Raw genomic sequence first — 14,073 nt, 5'->3', positions numbered from 1 at the left:
TGAACCGCAATGAGAAACAGTGGATGCCTTTTATAATTAGTAGAGAGTAGGCAAGGTGACTACAGTTCAGAGGCTGTACAGTTCAATAAACAATCTTTAGTATGTAGCAAATTATCTTGTATGAGTGTAATGTGATACAAGTTGTGAGGCAGTCACAACAGAGTGTAGGCGATCAGTGCTGTTTAACTCAGATGGGAGAAGTGCTCCGTAGCTGCAGCAGCAGCGGCTGTGGGTGTGTGCGCGAACTGACCAATCAGTACACTGGAACAGCTGACAGGCTGTGAGGACGCTGAGCACACAGAAGCCGCAAACAAACAGGAGCGGTAGAGAAGTATAAACGCTGGAATCTGACAAGCGGTATGGAAAGTTCAATAGGTCGGTCACACTGCTAACCGTCAGCTGGCTTTAGTGATATTCCGGATGTTAGGATAACGGAGGTAACAGATGTATTATCCTTAAGCTGAAATGGAGGTTGCTCCGGTGTTTGAAGGGAGTGGATAGACTGTTGTGGTATATCCTTGGCGAAATAAGGTAAAGCAGGTTAGACACAACACGTTGTGCTAGAATTATAATCCAGTAAGGTATTATCTATAGCTTTAGCCACGAGTAAGAGTAGCTGTGTCAAGGTAACTTGGTCAGTAACTCAAACTAAATTAATTGGCAGGTGGAAGGGGGAGGAGTAGCCTTATATAGGATATGCTTAAAGGTACATACTGACTGACAAGTACCTGACAGATCCCCCCCTCAAAAGTGCTGCACTGCAGTACCAGCATCTGGTTTATCCGGGTGATCCCTATGGAATCGGGCGATTAGGCGAGTGGCGTTAACATTCGCAACAGGCTCCCAAGAATCCTCATCCGAGGAATAACCTTTCCACCTGATCAAGTACTGCAACTGTCCACGATGTAGCCTGGAATTTAGTATAGAAGAGATCTCAAAGACATTTTCATCAACCACCACTGGTGAAGTTGCTTGACCAGATGTCTGTTGTCTGGTATAGAGGTAGGGCTTCAAAAGAGAGACATGAAACGTGGGATGTACAGGAATCTCCGGAGGGAGAGCCAAAGTGACAGCATTTTCGTTTATTATCTTGATTATCTTGTAGGGTCCTATGAATAGTTGTGAGAACTTTTTTGACGGAGTCTTTAGTTTTAGGTGTTTTGTTGAGAGCCATACCATATCACCTAAGCGGTAAACAGGGGGTTTACATCTCTTTGAGTCATAGTACTGTTTATGTTTTAGTTGAGCCAGCTGGATGTTCTCTTTGAGAAAATCAACGATCTCCGATAAGGTCCTGGAAGTATCATCTACTTGTGGTGATGTGGAATTAAGATGTGGATATAGATGAAATGTTGGATGGTATCCGTAGTTAGCATAAAACGGGGAGCACTTTATAGAAGAGTTTAAGGTGTTATTGTATGCATACTCTGCCATGGGTATATTGGTCTCCCAATCATCCTGTTGGTGGGAGCAATAACAACGTATATATTGCTCTATCCATTGATTAATTCTCTTCTCGTTTGTCCATTCGTTTGTGGATGGAAAGCAGTACTATAACGATGGTCAATTTTCAAAACGGAGCAGAGGTGTTTCCAACACCTGGAAGTAAATTGCGAGCCCCTATCTGACACTATGACTGAAGGTAAGCCATGTAGACGTACAACATGTTTTAGGAAGAGAGCTGCGGTTTCGGTAGCTGTGGGAAGTTTGTGATGAGGGATGAAGTGGGCCATTTTAGTGAGAAAATCTACCACGACCATGATGGTGTTAGAGTGGTTTGATGTAGGTAGCTCCACAATGAAATCCATACCAACTGTTTGCCAAGGCCTTTCAGGTATTGGAAGTGGCTGGAGTTTGCCAAAAGGTTTGGATCTCTCTGACTTGGAGACTACACATACATGACATGACTTAATGTATGTGTCCACTGTTCGCTGAAGATTTGGCCACCAGTAGTTTCTTGACACAAGGTCAGTGGTTTTATGAATACCTGGGTGGCCTGGGAGTGGAGAGTCATGGTGTTCTTGGAGAATCTCCTGCCTTAATGTAGGTGGTATATAAATTTTGCCATGCACATGAGTGATGCCTCTGGAATCAAGGTGCTGAAGGTCTTTGGATAGAGTGGTGTCTGCTTGTTGGTGAGAACGCAGAGTGGAAGAAGCAAGACTTGAGAATCCCAGGAAATGTTGGGGATTTAAGATATGTGAAGGTTGAGTAGATGAACTTGGACGCTGTAAGTGTCTAGAAAGGGAATCAGCCTTCCCATTTTTGCTACCTGGTCGGTAAGTAATCAAAAAGTTAAATCTGGTAAAGAACAGACTCCACCGAGCTTGTCGGGCTGAGAGCGTTTTACAGGATTGAAGGTATTCGAGATTCCTATGATCAGTATATATATGAATCGGGAGGATGGTGCCTTCTAAGAGGTGCCTCCAATGTTCCAGAGCCGACTTAATCACCAAGAGTTCCTTCTCTCCAATAGCGTAATTATGTTCGGCAGGTGTCATCAGCCTAGAGTAGAAGGCTACAGGATGAATGGGTTCTGAAGGTGTTGTCCGCTGTGATAGGATAGCTCCGAGGGCATACTCAGAAGCATCAACCTCTAGAATGAACTGCAGTTTCGTGTCTGGGAAATGAAGAATGTGAGCAGTGGTGAAACTACGTTTGAGAGAACATAAAGCTTCCTCTGATTCAGGATTCCAGTGGAATTGGGTATGGGAGCCGGTAAGAGTACTGAGGGGCTTTGCAATCTTGGAAAACCCCTTGATGAATTTTCGATAAAAATGAGCAAAACCGAGGAAACGTTAAACTTCTTTTTTGCTGGAGGGTGTAGGCCAGTTGAGGATGGCATCTATTTTATCGTTTTCCATCTTAACCCCAGAGGAGGAAATGTTGTATCCTAAGAAGGTTATTTCATTGGTATGGAATGAACACTTTTCCAACTTAGCATATAAATGGTGGGTCCTGAGTCTGCCTAAGACCCAACGTACATGTTTTTTGTGTTCGTCTATGGAGTTAGAGTAGATCAGGATATCGTCTAAATAGACAACGACGCATACGTCCAATAAATCCCTGAAGATATCATTGCTAAAGTACTGGAACGTAGCAGGGGCATTACAAAGCCCAAATGGCATCACCAGATACTCATAAAGTCCATATCTGGTGCGGAAGGCGGTGAGCCACTCATCCCCTTCTCTGATTCTTATCAGGTTGTACGCACCTCTAAGGTCTTGCTTGGTATAAACGGTTGCCTTACTGAGACGTTCCACTAGTTCGGGAATCAAGGGAAGGGGGTACCTGTTCTTCTTGGTCCTCCTATTCAACTCACGGTAGTCAATTATTGGACGTAAGGAGTTGTCTTTATTCTTTACGAAGAAAATCCCGGCACCTGCCGGGGAGGTGGAGGGTCGGATGAACCCCTTCTTCAGATTTTCGTCTAGGTACCCCTTTAGGTGATCCAATTCAGGCTGTGAAAGCGGATATATGTGTCCATAGGGAATGTTGGACCCTGGTAACAGTTCAATCGGACAGTCATATATCTGGTGTGGTGGCAGGGACTCTGCCTGCTTTTTGTCAAAGACATCATGGAAATCTTGGTATTCATGAGGGATTGTTGGGTTAGATACATGTAATATATTCTGTTGGGGGTAGCAGGTATCACTACAGTAAGCAGAATCCAATTCCACTTGAAGGGACTGCCAGCAGATTGATGGTTGATGTTGTTGTAACCATGATAATCCCAATACTATTGGGAATAAAGGGGAAGGTATAACATCAAAACATAAAAACTCAGTATGCCCCTTACCAATTGTGACCTTAAGAGGAATGGTGTGGTGTGTTATAGGGCCGGAGCTCACCATGGTACCATCAATGACACGTATGGAGACTGGAACTGCTTTCACACACAATGGAATTTTATTATTATTTACAAGAGAAAGATCAATGAAATTTGCATATGCTCCAGAATCAATGATTGCTTCCGCTTGGAGAGCCTGGAGGTCCCACTGTATGGATAAAGGGAGAGTACAGTAAGCAACATCAAACACCTTGTTTGTTAAGCAATTTCTAGTGACTGTTAACTTACTTCTTTTTTGACGTTGGAGCAAGGGACAATCCTTCACTGGATGGTTAGGAGAAGCGCAATACATACAGAGATTTTTCTGCTGTCGGCGGTGTCTCTCTTCCAATGTGAGTGGGCCTTTAGTGAAGCCAATCTCCATGGGAACAGTGGTTTCTTTTATTCCCTGGGAAGTTGGAGGGAATCTTGGTGGTCCTTCTGTTTGTTGGCGTTCAGAGCGTCTCTCCCTGACCCTCCTATCAATCTGTATTGAGAGATTCATGATACCTTCCAGAGTGGCGGGTAGTTCTGTACGGGCTAACTCATCCTTCAGGGTATCGGATAGTCCCAAGCGATACTGATTGCGTAGAGCAACCTCACTCCATTCAGAGTCTTTGATGTAAAGCTTGAATTCTGAAAGGTATTCCTCTACAGGACGTCTGCCTTGTCTGAGAGAACGCATCTTGGCTTCTGCAGTAAGCTGTTTTTGTGTATCTTCGTACAGCAAGCTTATTTGTGTGAAGAAATCAGTCAGTGAGGTGAGGGTTGTATCATTATTTTCAAATAAATTGTCAGCCCATATCCTAGCTTCTCCAGACAGGAAGGATATTACTGTCATGACTTTGAGTCTCTCTGTTTGGTAAGTCCTAGGGCGCATCTGAAAAAGGAGATAACAGGCATTCCTGAATTGCCTGAAGTACTTCCTGTCACCAGAGAATCTCTCAGGTAGGCAGACCTGAGGTTCTGGTGTGTTATCTCTTAAAGCTGCCCTCAAGTTATCATTTTGTAGTTGAAGCTCTCTGAATGCCTGTGATAATTGATCCAACCACGTTGGGGAGGTCTTCTGGATCCATGTTATGGCCCAATTAATATGTCAGGTTATGTGGAGGAAAAGTTCTTTACACAGTGAATCACAACTGCAGACCCTGAATATAAGTAGAAGTACTAGGTTAATTTTAGAAAGACTCCTGCTATCTTGTTACAGGAGTAGGATGATAGTCCTTACAGGCAGAAGTAGGCTGAGAGAGGCGGTTGTGTAATGGCTGAACCACAATGAGAAACAGTGGATGCCTTTTATAATTAGTAGAGAGTAGGCAAGGTGACTACAGTTCAGAGGTTAGGATAACGGAGGTAACAGATGTATTATCCTTAAGCTGAAATGGAGGTTGCTCCGGTGTTTGAAGGGAGTGGATAGACTGTTGTGGTATATCCTTGGCAAAGTAAGGTAAAGCAGGTTAGGCACAACACGTTTTGCTAGAATTATAATCCAGTAAGGTATTATCTATAGCTTTAGCCACAAGTAAGAGTAGCTGTGTCAAGGTAACTTGGTCAGTAACTCAAACTAAATTAATTGGCAGGTGGAAGGGGGAGGAGTAGCCTTATATAGGATATGCTTAAAGGTACATACTGACTGACAAGTACCTGACACTACCCTATCCCCGCAAACCGCTTCACATGCAGTTCCCCGCGGCACACCTATTACTCCCGCTGGAGGGGGGCTTTTTTTATGCGGACTTTACCATGCAGTTACAATCTGCTGTGTCCACGGACCTGAGTGCCTTACCTATCTCTGGGAAACGCAAGAGAAAGGTTAAACATATTTTTACTGAGCTGGATACATCTAATTTCCAATTGGATTAAGCTAGTATGTCTCAATTGTCCGAGGATGAGTTAACCTCTGTAGCGTCAAAGGGTGAACTCTTGGAGTTGGAGACTTCAATTACTAAACCGCCTCCTTCTGAGGAGCCCGCCTTCAGATTTAAGATTGAACATCTGCGTTTTTTACTAAAGGAGGTTATGTCTTCTCTAGAGGTTCCTGAAGCAAAACTTCCTGAGGAACCTAAAATTCCTAAGTTAGACAGGGTCTATGAAGACAAGAAGGCCCTACAGACTTTCCCTTTTCCAGTTCGCATGGCGAACATTATCAGTAGCGAATTGGAAAGGATTGGAACTCACTTTTCCCCTTCTTCAACTTTTAAGTAGTTATTCCCTGTTCCTGACTCTCTCAGCTGGAACTGTGGGGTCCATCTCTAAGGTGGATGGAGCCATTTAGACGCTAGCTAAGCGTACCACTATCCCTCTGGAGGATAGCTCTTCCTTTAGGGAACCTATGGACAAGAAGTTGGAAAGTTACCTGAGAAGAATGTTCCAACACACAGAGTTTTTATTCCAGCAGGCTGCAGCGGTAGCTGCTGTGACTGGGGCAGCCACCTACTGGTGTGACTCTCTGTCAGAACTTATCAAGGTGGAATCTCCCCTCGAGTATATTCAGGAGAGGATAAGGCTTTGAGGATAGCTAACTCCTTTATCTATGATGCGAATATGCAGATTGTCCATCTGAACGCAAAGGCTTCAGGCTTTGCGGTCCTGGCTCACAGGGCTCTCTGGTTGAAATCTTGGTCCGCAGATATGGTTTCTAAATCCAGACTCCTTTCCTTACCATTCAAGGGGAAGGTTTTATTTGGTCCAGGTCTGGACTCTATCATTGCTACTGTTACTGGGGGGAAAGGTGCTTTCCCTCTGCAGGATAAGAAGAACAGACCTAAGGGACGGCAGTCCTCTAATTTTCGTTCCTTTCGTTCGGGCAAGTTTCAGAGAACTCAATCATCCTCCAAGCCCGAGCAGCCCAAGAGTACCTGGAAGCCTGCTCAGTCCTGGAACAAGTCCAAACAGACTAAGAAGCGTGCAGATCACAAATCTGCATGAAGGGGCGGCCCCTGATCCAGATTAGGATCAAGTAGAGGGTAGACTGTCGTTTTTTCTCAGATGCCTGGTTTCAGGATGTTGAGGATCCTTGGGTGCTGGAGGTTGTATTTCAAGGATACAGGATAGGATTCAAATCTCATCTACCCAGGGACAGATTTCTCCTTTCCAGACTGTCTACAAGACCAGAGAAGAGGACAGCCTTTTTAGATTGCGTACGGGACCTAGCCTCATCATCCCGGTACCTGCATCAGAAAGAGGTCTAGGGTTCTATTCAAACTTTTTCGTAATTCCCAAAAAGGAGGGAACTTTTTGTCTATCTGCCAGATATCGGCCCTATCAGTTTTACTGCACGAGAGATTAGCTGAGCTTCCAGATGTGCAGTCCTTTGTTAAGGCTCTGACTAGGATCAGACCTGTGTTTAGATCTGTGGCTCCGCCTTGGAGCCCCAATCTTGTCCTTTGTGTTTTGCAGCAGGCTCTGTTTGAGCCCATACATGTTGTTGACATTAAACTGTTATCTTGGAAAGTTTTGTTTCTATTAGCCATTGCCTCTGCTCGCAGAGTCTCTGAGATTTCGGTTTTACACTGTGACCCCCCTTTCCATGCCGATAAGGCGGTTTTACTTTCTAGGTTAGGTCTCCTTTCTAAGGTGGTGTCAGATCGTAACATTAATCAAGAGATTGTTGTTCCTTCCTTGTGTCGCAATTCTTCTTCAGCGAATTAATGTTTGCTTCACAGTTTGGATGTGGTTCGTGCTTTGAAGTTTTACCTTCTGGCTACTAAGGAGTTCAGGATACAAGGGAAACGCGTAAGCCACTGGTGCTACATCCTCCTGTTCAATGTTGTTCTTCCTTGGATCATTTTTAACCGTGTTGGAATAAAGCTTTTTTATTTTATCAAGCAAGCTCCTGCCTTTCTTTGTACTAAGGAGTTCAATCTTCATCTTTGTGTGTCGTTTATGCAGGTAGACGTAAGGGACGGAAGGCCACTGCGTCTTCCTTGTCTTTCTGGTTGAGGAGCGTCATCCGCTTAGCTTATGAGAAAGTTGGACACCAGCTTCCTGAGAGGATAACGGCTCATTCCACGAGAGCAGTTGCTTCTTCCTGGGCTTTTAAGAACGAAGCCTCTATGGATCAGATTTGTAAGGCGGCTACCTGGTCCTCCTTACATACTTTTTCTAAATTTTACAAATTTGATGTGTTTGCTTCGGCTGAAGCAGCTTTTGGGAGAAAGGTGTTGCAGGCTGTGGTGCCCTAAGATTAGGGTCAGCCTTTTTCTTTAATTCCCTCCCGTTATTCATGCAGTGCCCTCTGGAGCTTAGGTATTGTTTTCGTGGACTCTCCCTGCCTTTGGAAAGAAAACAAAATTTATGCTTACCAGATAAATTCCTTTCTTACCTGGCAGGAAGAGTCCACGACCCTGCCCGTAAGAATTTTTGGGCAACTACCTTTTTGTTTATCTTCTGGCAACTTTATACCCTGATGTTTCTCTTGCTTTTTCTCTTTCCCTCAGCCAAATGACTGGTGGGATGGGGGAAGTGGGAGGGATATTTAAACCTTTGGCTTGGGTGTCTTTGCCTCCTCCTGGTGGCCAGATGTTGTATTTCCCAACAGTAAGGAATGAAGTTGTGGACTCTCCCAGCCAGGAAAGAAAGGAATTTATCTGGTAAGCATAAATTTTGTTTTTATGACACTGGTCAAAGAACATTGTTAATCAGAATGTGTCTGTACATGTGAAAATATTGCACACATATTCACTATACTAATTTTTTTTATAATTTACAGGCCATAAAGCGTATGTTTGATAAGAAGGCAGTGTATGTATACGAGCTGTTTAAGAATGAGCTTCAACTGGTTAACAAGGAATTGGGAAAGAAAATTCTAGCGTTGATGCCACACATGAGTTATTTTGCTGGTCAAGCGCTCTGGGTCCGGACCCTTAGACGCCGCATTGAGAGATCTGTAGAGGTATGAGTTTTGTATGTGAGACTGAAACAAAAAAAAGTAATAGCAACATACCTTGTGCATGTCTGAAATCTGATCCTGGTAATATGCTGCTGCCCAAAACCAGACCATACAAAGCACTTCGTAGACTTTCAGGTAGTTTTTTCAGATCCTTCATTGCCGATTTGTTGAACGTTCAAAGTCTGAGTTATCCTCATAACACTAGGCATTTAGGCTGCTCCATATTTGGAGATCATCGGCCTAAAGGCTGATTTGTTAGCTTACTAGCACTAACTATTAACTAATAGAACCTATGCTTGGATGATAAACTTATTTCTCTAGTCACTAAATTGCAGTTGTATTTTCTATACATTATGTTAGACTTTCCTGCACACTTGGTTTTCCTTATGGCTCTGTACTCTTCTCTTTTACTTTTTGCTGGTACCCAGAGCCAATAAATATGTGATAGTCCTTATGTTAGCATTTTTTGCTTCTTTTCATCTGCCTTATTTAGAAACTTGCGGCTAGATTTAGAGTTTTGTCGGTAAGGACCCGCGTAGCTAACGCCGGCTTTTTTCTGGCCGCACCATAAAAATAACTCTGGTATTGAGAGTCCACATAAAGGCTGCGTTAGGCTCCAAAAAAGGAGCGTAGAGCATATTTAACGCAGCTTCAACTCTCGATGCCAGAGTTGCTTACGGACGCGGCCAGCCTCAAAAACGTGCTCGTGCACGATTCCCCCATAGGAAACAATGGGGCTGTTTGAGCTGAAAAAAAACCTAACACCTGCAAAAAAGCCGCGTTCAGCTCCTAACGCAGCCCCATTGTTTGCTATGCGTAAACACTTCCTACGTCTGCACCTAACACTCTAACATGTACCCCGAGTCTAAACACCCCTAACCTTACACTTATTAACCCCTAATCTGCCGCCCCTGCTATCGCTGACCACTGCATATTATTATTAACCCCTAATCTGCCGCTCCGTAAACCGCCGCTACTTACATTATCCCTATGTACCCCTAATCTGCTGCCCCTAACACCGCCGACCCCAATATTATATTTATTAACCCCTAATCTGCCTCCCACAACGTCGCCTCCACCTGCCTACACTTATTAACCCCTAATCTGCCGAGCGGACCGCACCGCTACTATAATAAAGTTAGTAACCCCTAATCCGCCTCACTAACCCTATAATAAATAGTATTAACCCCTAATCTGCCCTCCCTAACATCGCTGACACCTAACTTCAAACATTAACCCCTAATCTGCCGACCGGAGCTCACCGCTATTCTAATAAATGTATTAACCCCTAAAGCTAAGTCTAACCCTAACACTAACACCCCCCTAAGTTAAATATAATTTTAATTGAACGAAATAAATTAACTCTTATTAAATAAATTATTCCTATTTAAAGCTAAATACTTACCTGTAAAATAAACCCTAATATAGCTACAATATAAATTATAATTACATTGTAGCTATTTTAGGATTAATATTTATTTTACAGGCAACTTTGTAATTATTTTAATCAGGTACAATAGCGGTGAGCTCCGGTCGGCAGATTAGGGGTTAATAATTGAAGTTAGGTGTCGGCGATGTTAGGGAGGGCAGATTAGGGGTTAATACTATTTATTATAGGGTTAGTGAGGCGGATTAGGAGTTAATAACTTTATTATAGTAGCGGTGCGGTCCGCTCGGCAGATTAGGGGTTAATAAGTGTAGGCAGGTGGAGGCGACGTTGAGGGGGGCAGATTAGGGGTTAATAAATATAATATAGGGGTCGGCGGTGTTAGGGGCAGCAGATTAGGGGTACATAGCTATAATGTAGGTGGCGGCACTTTGCGGTCGGCAGATTAGGGGTTAATTATTGTAGGTAGCTGGCGGCGACGTTGTGGGGCGCAGATTAGGGGTTAATAAATATAATACAGGGGTCGGCGGTGTTAGGGGCAGCAGATTAGGGGTACATAAGTATAACGTAGGTGGCGGTCGGCAGATTAGGGGTTAAAAAAATTTAATCGAGTGGCGGCGATGTGGGGGGACCTCGGTTTAGGGGTACATAGGTAGTTTATGGGTGTTAGTGTACTTTAGAGCACAGTAGTTAAGAGCTTTATGAACCGGCGTTAGCCCAGAAAGCTCTTAACTACTGACTTTTTTCTGCGGCTGGAGTTTTGTCGTTAGATTTCTAACGCTCACTTCAGACACGACTCTAAATACCGGAGTTAGAAAAATCCAATTGAAAAGATAGGATACGCAATTTACGTAAGGGGATCTGCGGTATGGAAAAGTCGCGGCTGAAAAGTGAGCGTTAGACCCTTTTTTGAGTGACTCCAAATACCGGAGTTAGCCTAAAACCAGCGTTAGGAGCCTCTAACGCTGGTTTTCACGGCTAACGCCAAACTCCAAATCTAGGCCCTAGAATCCAAAATGTTTGGCATCATAGGCAATTTTCCACACTATTAATGGACTTGGTAGGTTAGTGATCAAAAATGTATTAATAAGTGTTATAGCTTCAAATATCAAATCTGAACATTAGATGGACTGGTTTAAGGACTAGATAACTATGTACTAAGAAAGTGTATTCTAAACTTTTAGACAGAAGCTTATCAAAGACGTCTTTGTACACAAATCACTAAAAAGTCTATTTGTATTTTGGTAGATAAATAATTTGAAAAGCTTTTCTAAATGATTAGTATATACTACAAATATTGAGAATAACAAGAATTCCAACACATTTTATTATTAGGTAGTAAGGATGTTCATAGTGACTATTGAATGTGAAACATTTGTAGGCTGAGCTCTGCAACTACACTTTTTATACCCCAGTAGTTAGCGAGATCATGAAAGAAAAAATAATTCTAAAATGTTGTTAGTGGGAAAGTATATATTATACAAAAACAAAGAAACTTACGTTTGCCTGCTTTTTCTGTAATTAACTATAGCAAAGTTGCTGGAGCCCATACTATGTGAGCTTTCTGTGTATATAGGGAAATGCTACACAGTGATGCATAGGCATTGCTTAAAGCTGTGCAGAATTAATTTACACATGTACTATGGTAAGAACAAAAGTGAGAAGGTATACAGAAACCACAAACATTTTATTTCATGATTTGAATAGAAAATACAATTTTAAACAACTTTCCAATTTACTTCTATTATCGAATTTGCTTCATTATCTTGCTATCCTTTGCTGAAAGAACAGCATTGCACTACTGGCTCTTGCTATCCTTTGCTGAAAGAACAGCATTGCACTACTGGCAGCTAGCTGAACACATTTAGTTTGCCAATCTCAGGAGAAAAATGTGTGCAGGCACCAATCAGCAGCTATCTCCCACTAGTGTAGGAAATGTGCGTATTCTTTTTCAACAAGGGATACCAAGAGAACAAAGCACATTTGAAAATACATGCTTTATCTGAATCATGCAAGTTTAATTTTCACTTTCCTATCCCTTTAAGGTGTGTATCTTCCAATTGCTTTGGGTTTGTAAAACTCCACATTTTTTTTAAATGAAATGGTGGTTTAAATGATTTTATAAAATGTGTTTTGTTTACAGATCTTCTACAATACAGGACTCAGTTGCTCATTTATATTGTGCATTTACTCTATGTTAAATACTAAATGCTATGTTTCTTTAATGCTTTATACCAGCTAATGCAATATTTCAGAGAGATTTTTTTTTTATATTAAGGCATAATTTGATACATACAGAAAGCGCACTACCAGGATGAACAACAGCTCAGTAACTTTTTCTTTTAGACCAATTGTGCTTTTCACAGAGAAGATTGTGCTTTTCACAGAGATAAACTTTTCCTGAAGTATATCAGTCTGATACTGTATAGGAAGGTCAGTCCAGTGGCAGAATACCAGGCAATCCTCCTCTAAACAAGGAACATGGCAACCCCAATGATTGTTTCAGCCTTTTTTTGGGCCTCATCATTAAGGTGCAGCCATATTCCTTTTAAGCACATTGGGCAAGGAGTCCACTTCTGGTTTCCTCTATCACCCTTAGGAAGACTTACCCAGTATCATATTGCAAATACATACAGAAAGAGAAAGGCTCTAGCAGGAATGAACAACAGATCAATAGCTTGATATTTCTCCTCTATTAAAGACATACACCTAGATTACTAGTTGTGCGTTATGAGTCAAATATCAGCGTTGTGATCCATAACGCAACATTTTCCCTAACGCAAGCATTACAAGTCTTGTCGGTATAGCTGTACCGCAAGCCTTTTAGCCTGTAACGCAACGTCAGTACCGCACTCCTGAAAATTACGTTTTTTTAATGGAATTCACATTGCGCCGGTATTACGAGTTTTGCGTTCTGGCTAAAAAGCGAGCGTTACAGCCTAAAACGACAAGATCTGTAATGCCATCTAAAGTCAGTAGTTATGAGTTTTACGCTACAAAGCTGTAACATAAAACACATAACTAAACTGCTACAAAGTACACTAACACCCATAAACTACCTATTAACCCCTAAACTGAGGCCCTCCCACATCGCAAACACTATATTAAATTTCGTAACCCCTAATCTGATGCTCCCGATATCGCCGCCACTTTAAAAAAATACTAACCTCTATTCCGCCGCTCCCTGACATCTTTACCACTATACTAAAGTTATTAAAACACTATTTAAATATTATTGACCCCTAATCTGCCGTCCGCCCACATCGCCCCCACTATACTAAAGTTATTAAGCCCTACACCGCCGCCTCTATACTAAACCTATTAAGCTCTTAACTGCAAGACCCCCACAACGAAATATACTAAAGTAAACTATTAACCCCTAAACCGAAAGCCCCCCACATCATAATAAACTAAATTAAACTATTTACCCCTAAACCTAACAACCCCCTAACTTTATATTAAAATTACAATTTCCCTAGCTTAAATTAAATTAAAACTTACCTGACAAATTTAAAAAACTAAGTTTAAACTAACAATTAAACTAATATAATAATTTAACTAAAATTAATTTAACTACCAATTAAATTAAACTAAACTACACATTAAAAAAATCCTAACACTACTTTAAAAATGACAAAATATCTAAATACGAAAAAAAAATAAGTTACAAAAAATAACAAACACTAAATTACGGAAAATAACAAACGAAATTCTCCAAAATAAAAAAGAATTACGCCTAATCTAATAGCCCTAATAAATAAAAAAGCCCACCCAAAATAAAAAAAAACTAGCCTACAATAAACTACCAATGGCCCTTAAAAGGGCCTTTTGTGGGGCATTTCCCCAAAGATATCAGCTCTTTTACCTGTAAAGAAAAAACCCATAAAGCCCCCCAACAGTAAAACCCACCACCCAACCAACTGCCCAAAATAAAAAACCTAATTCTAAAAATACCTAAGCTACCCA

General features: G+C 41.8%; 1 protein-coding gene across 1 annotated transcript in view; it reads left to right on the top strand.

The window, feature by feature from the left end:
• DNAH2 (dynein axonemal heavy chain 2) overlaps positions 1-14,073 on the top strand; it is a 456,831-nt gene that overhangs the window by 121,614 nt on the left and 321,144 nt on the right. The window contains exon 11 of the mRNA XM_053719507.1: positions 8,541-8,723. Within this exon, the coding sequence (XP_053575482.1) occupies positions 8,541-8,723 (183 nt within the window). The remainder of the gene's footprint in view (positions 1-8,540; positions 8,724-14,073) is intronic.

This window comes from Bombina bombina, chromosome 6 (genome assembly GCF_027579735.1).
Source record: "Bombina bombina isolate aBomBom1 chromosome 6, aBomBom1.pri, whole genome shotgun sequence".
NCBI classification, from domain to species: Eukaryota; Metazoa; Chordata; class Amphibia; order Anura; family Bombinatoridae; genus Bombina; species Bombina bombina.
Note: the sequence above shows the minus strand (reverse complement) of the source record. Positions and strands in the feature narration are given on the sequence as shown.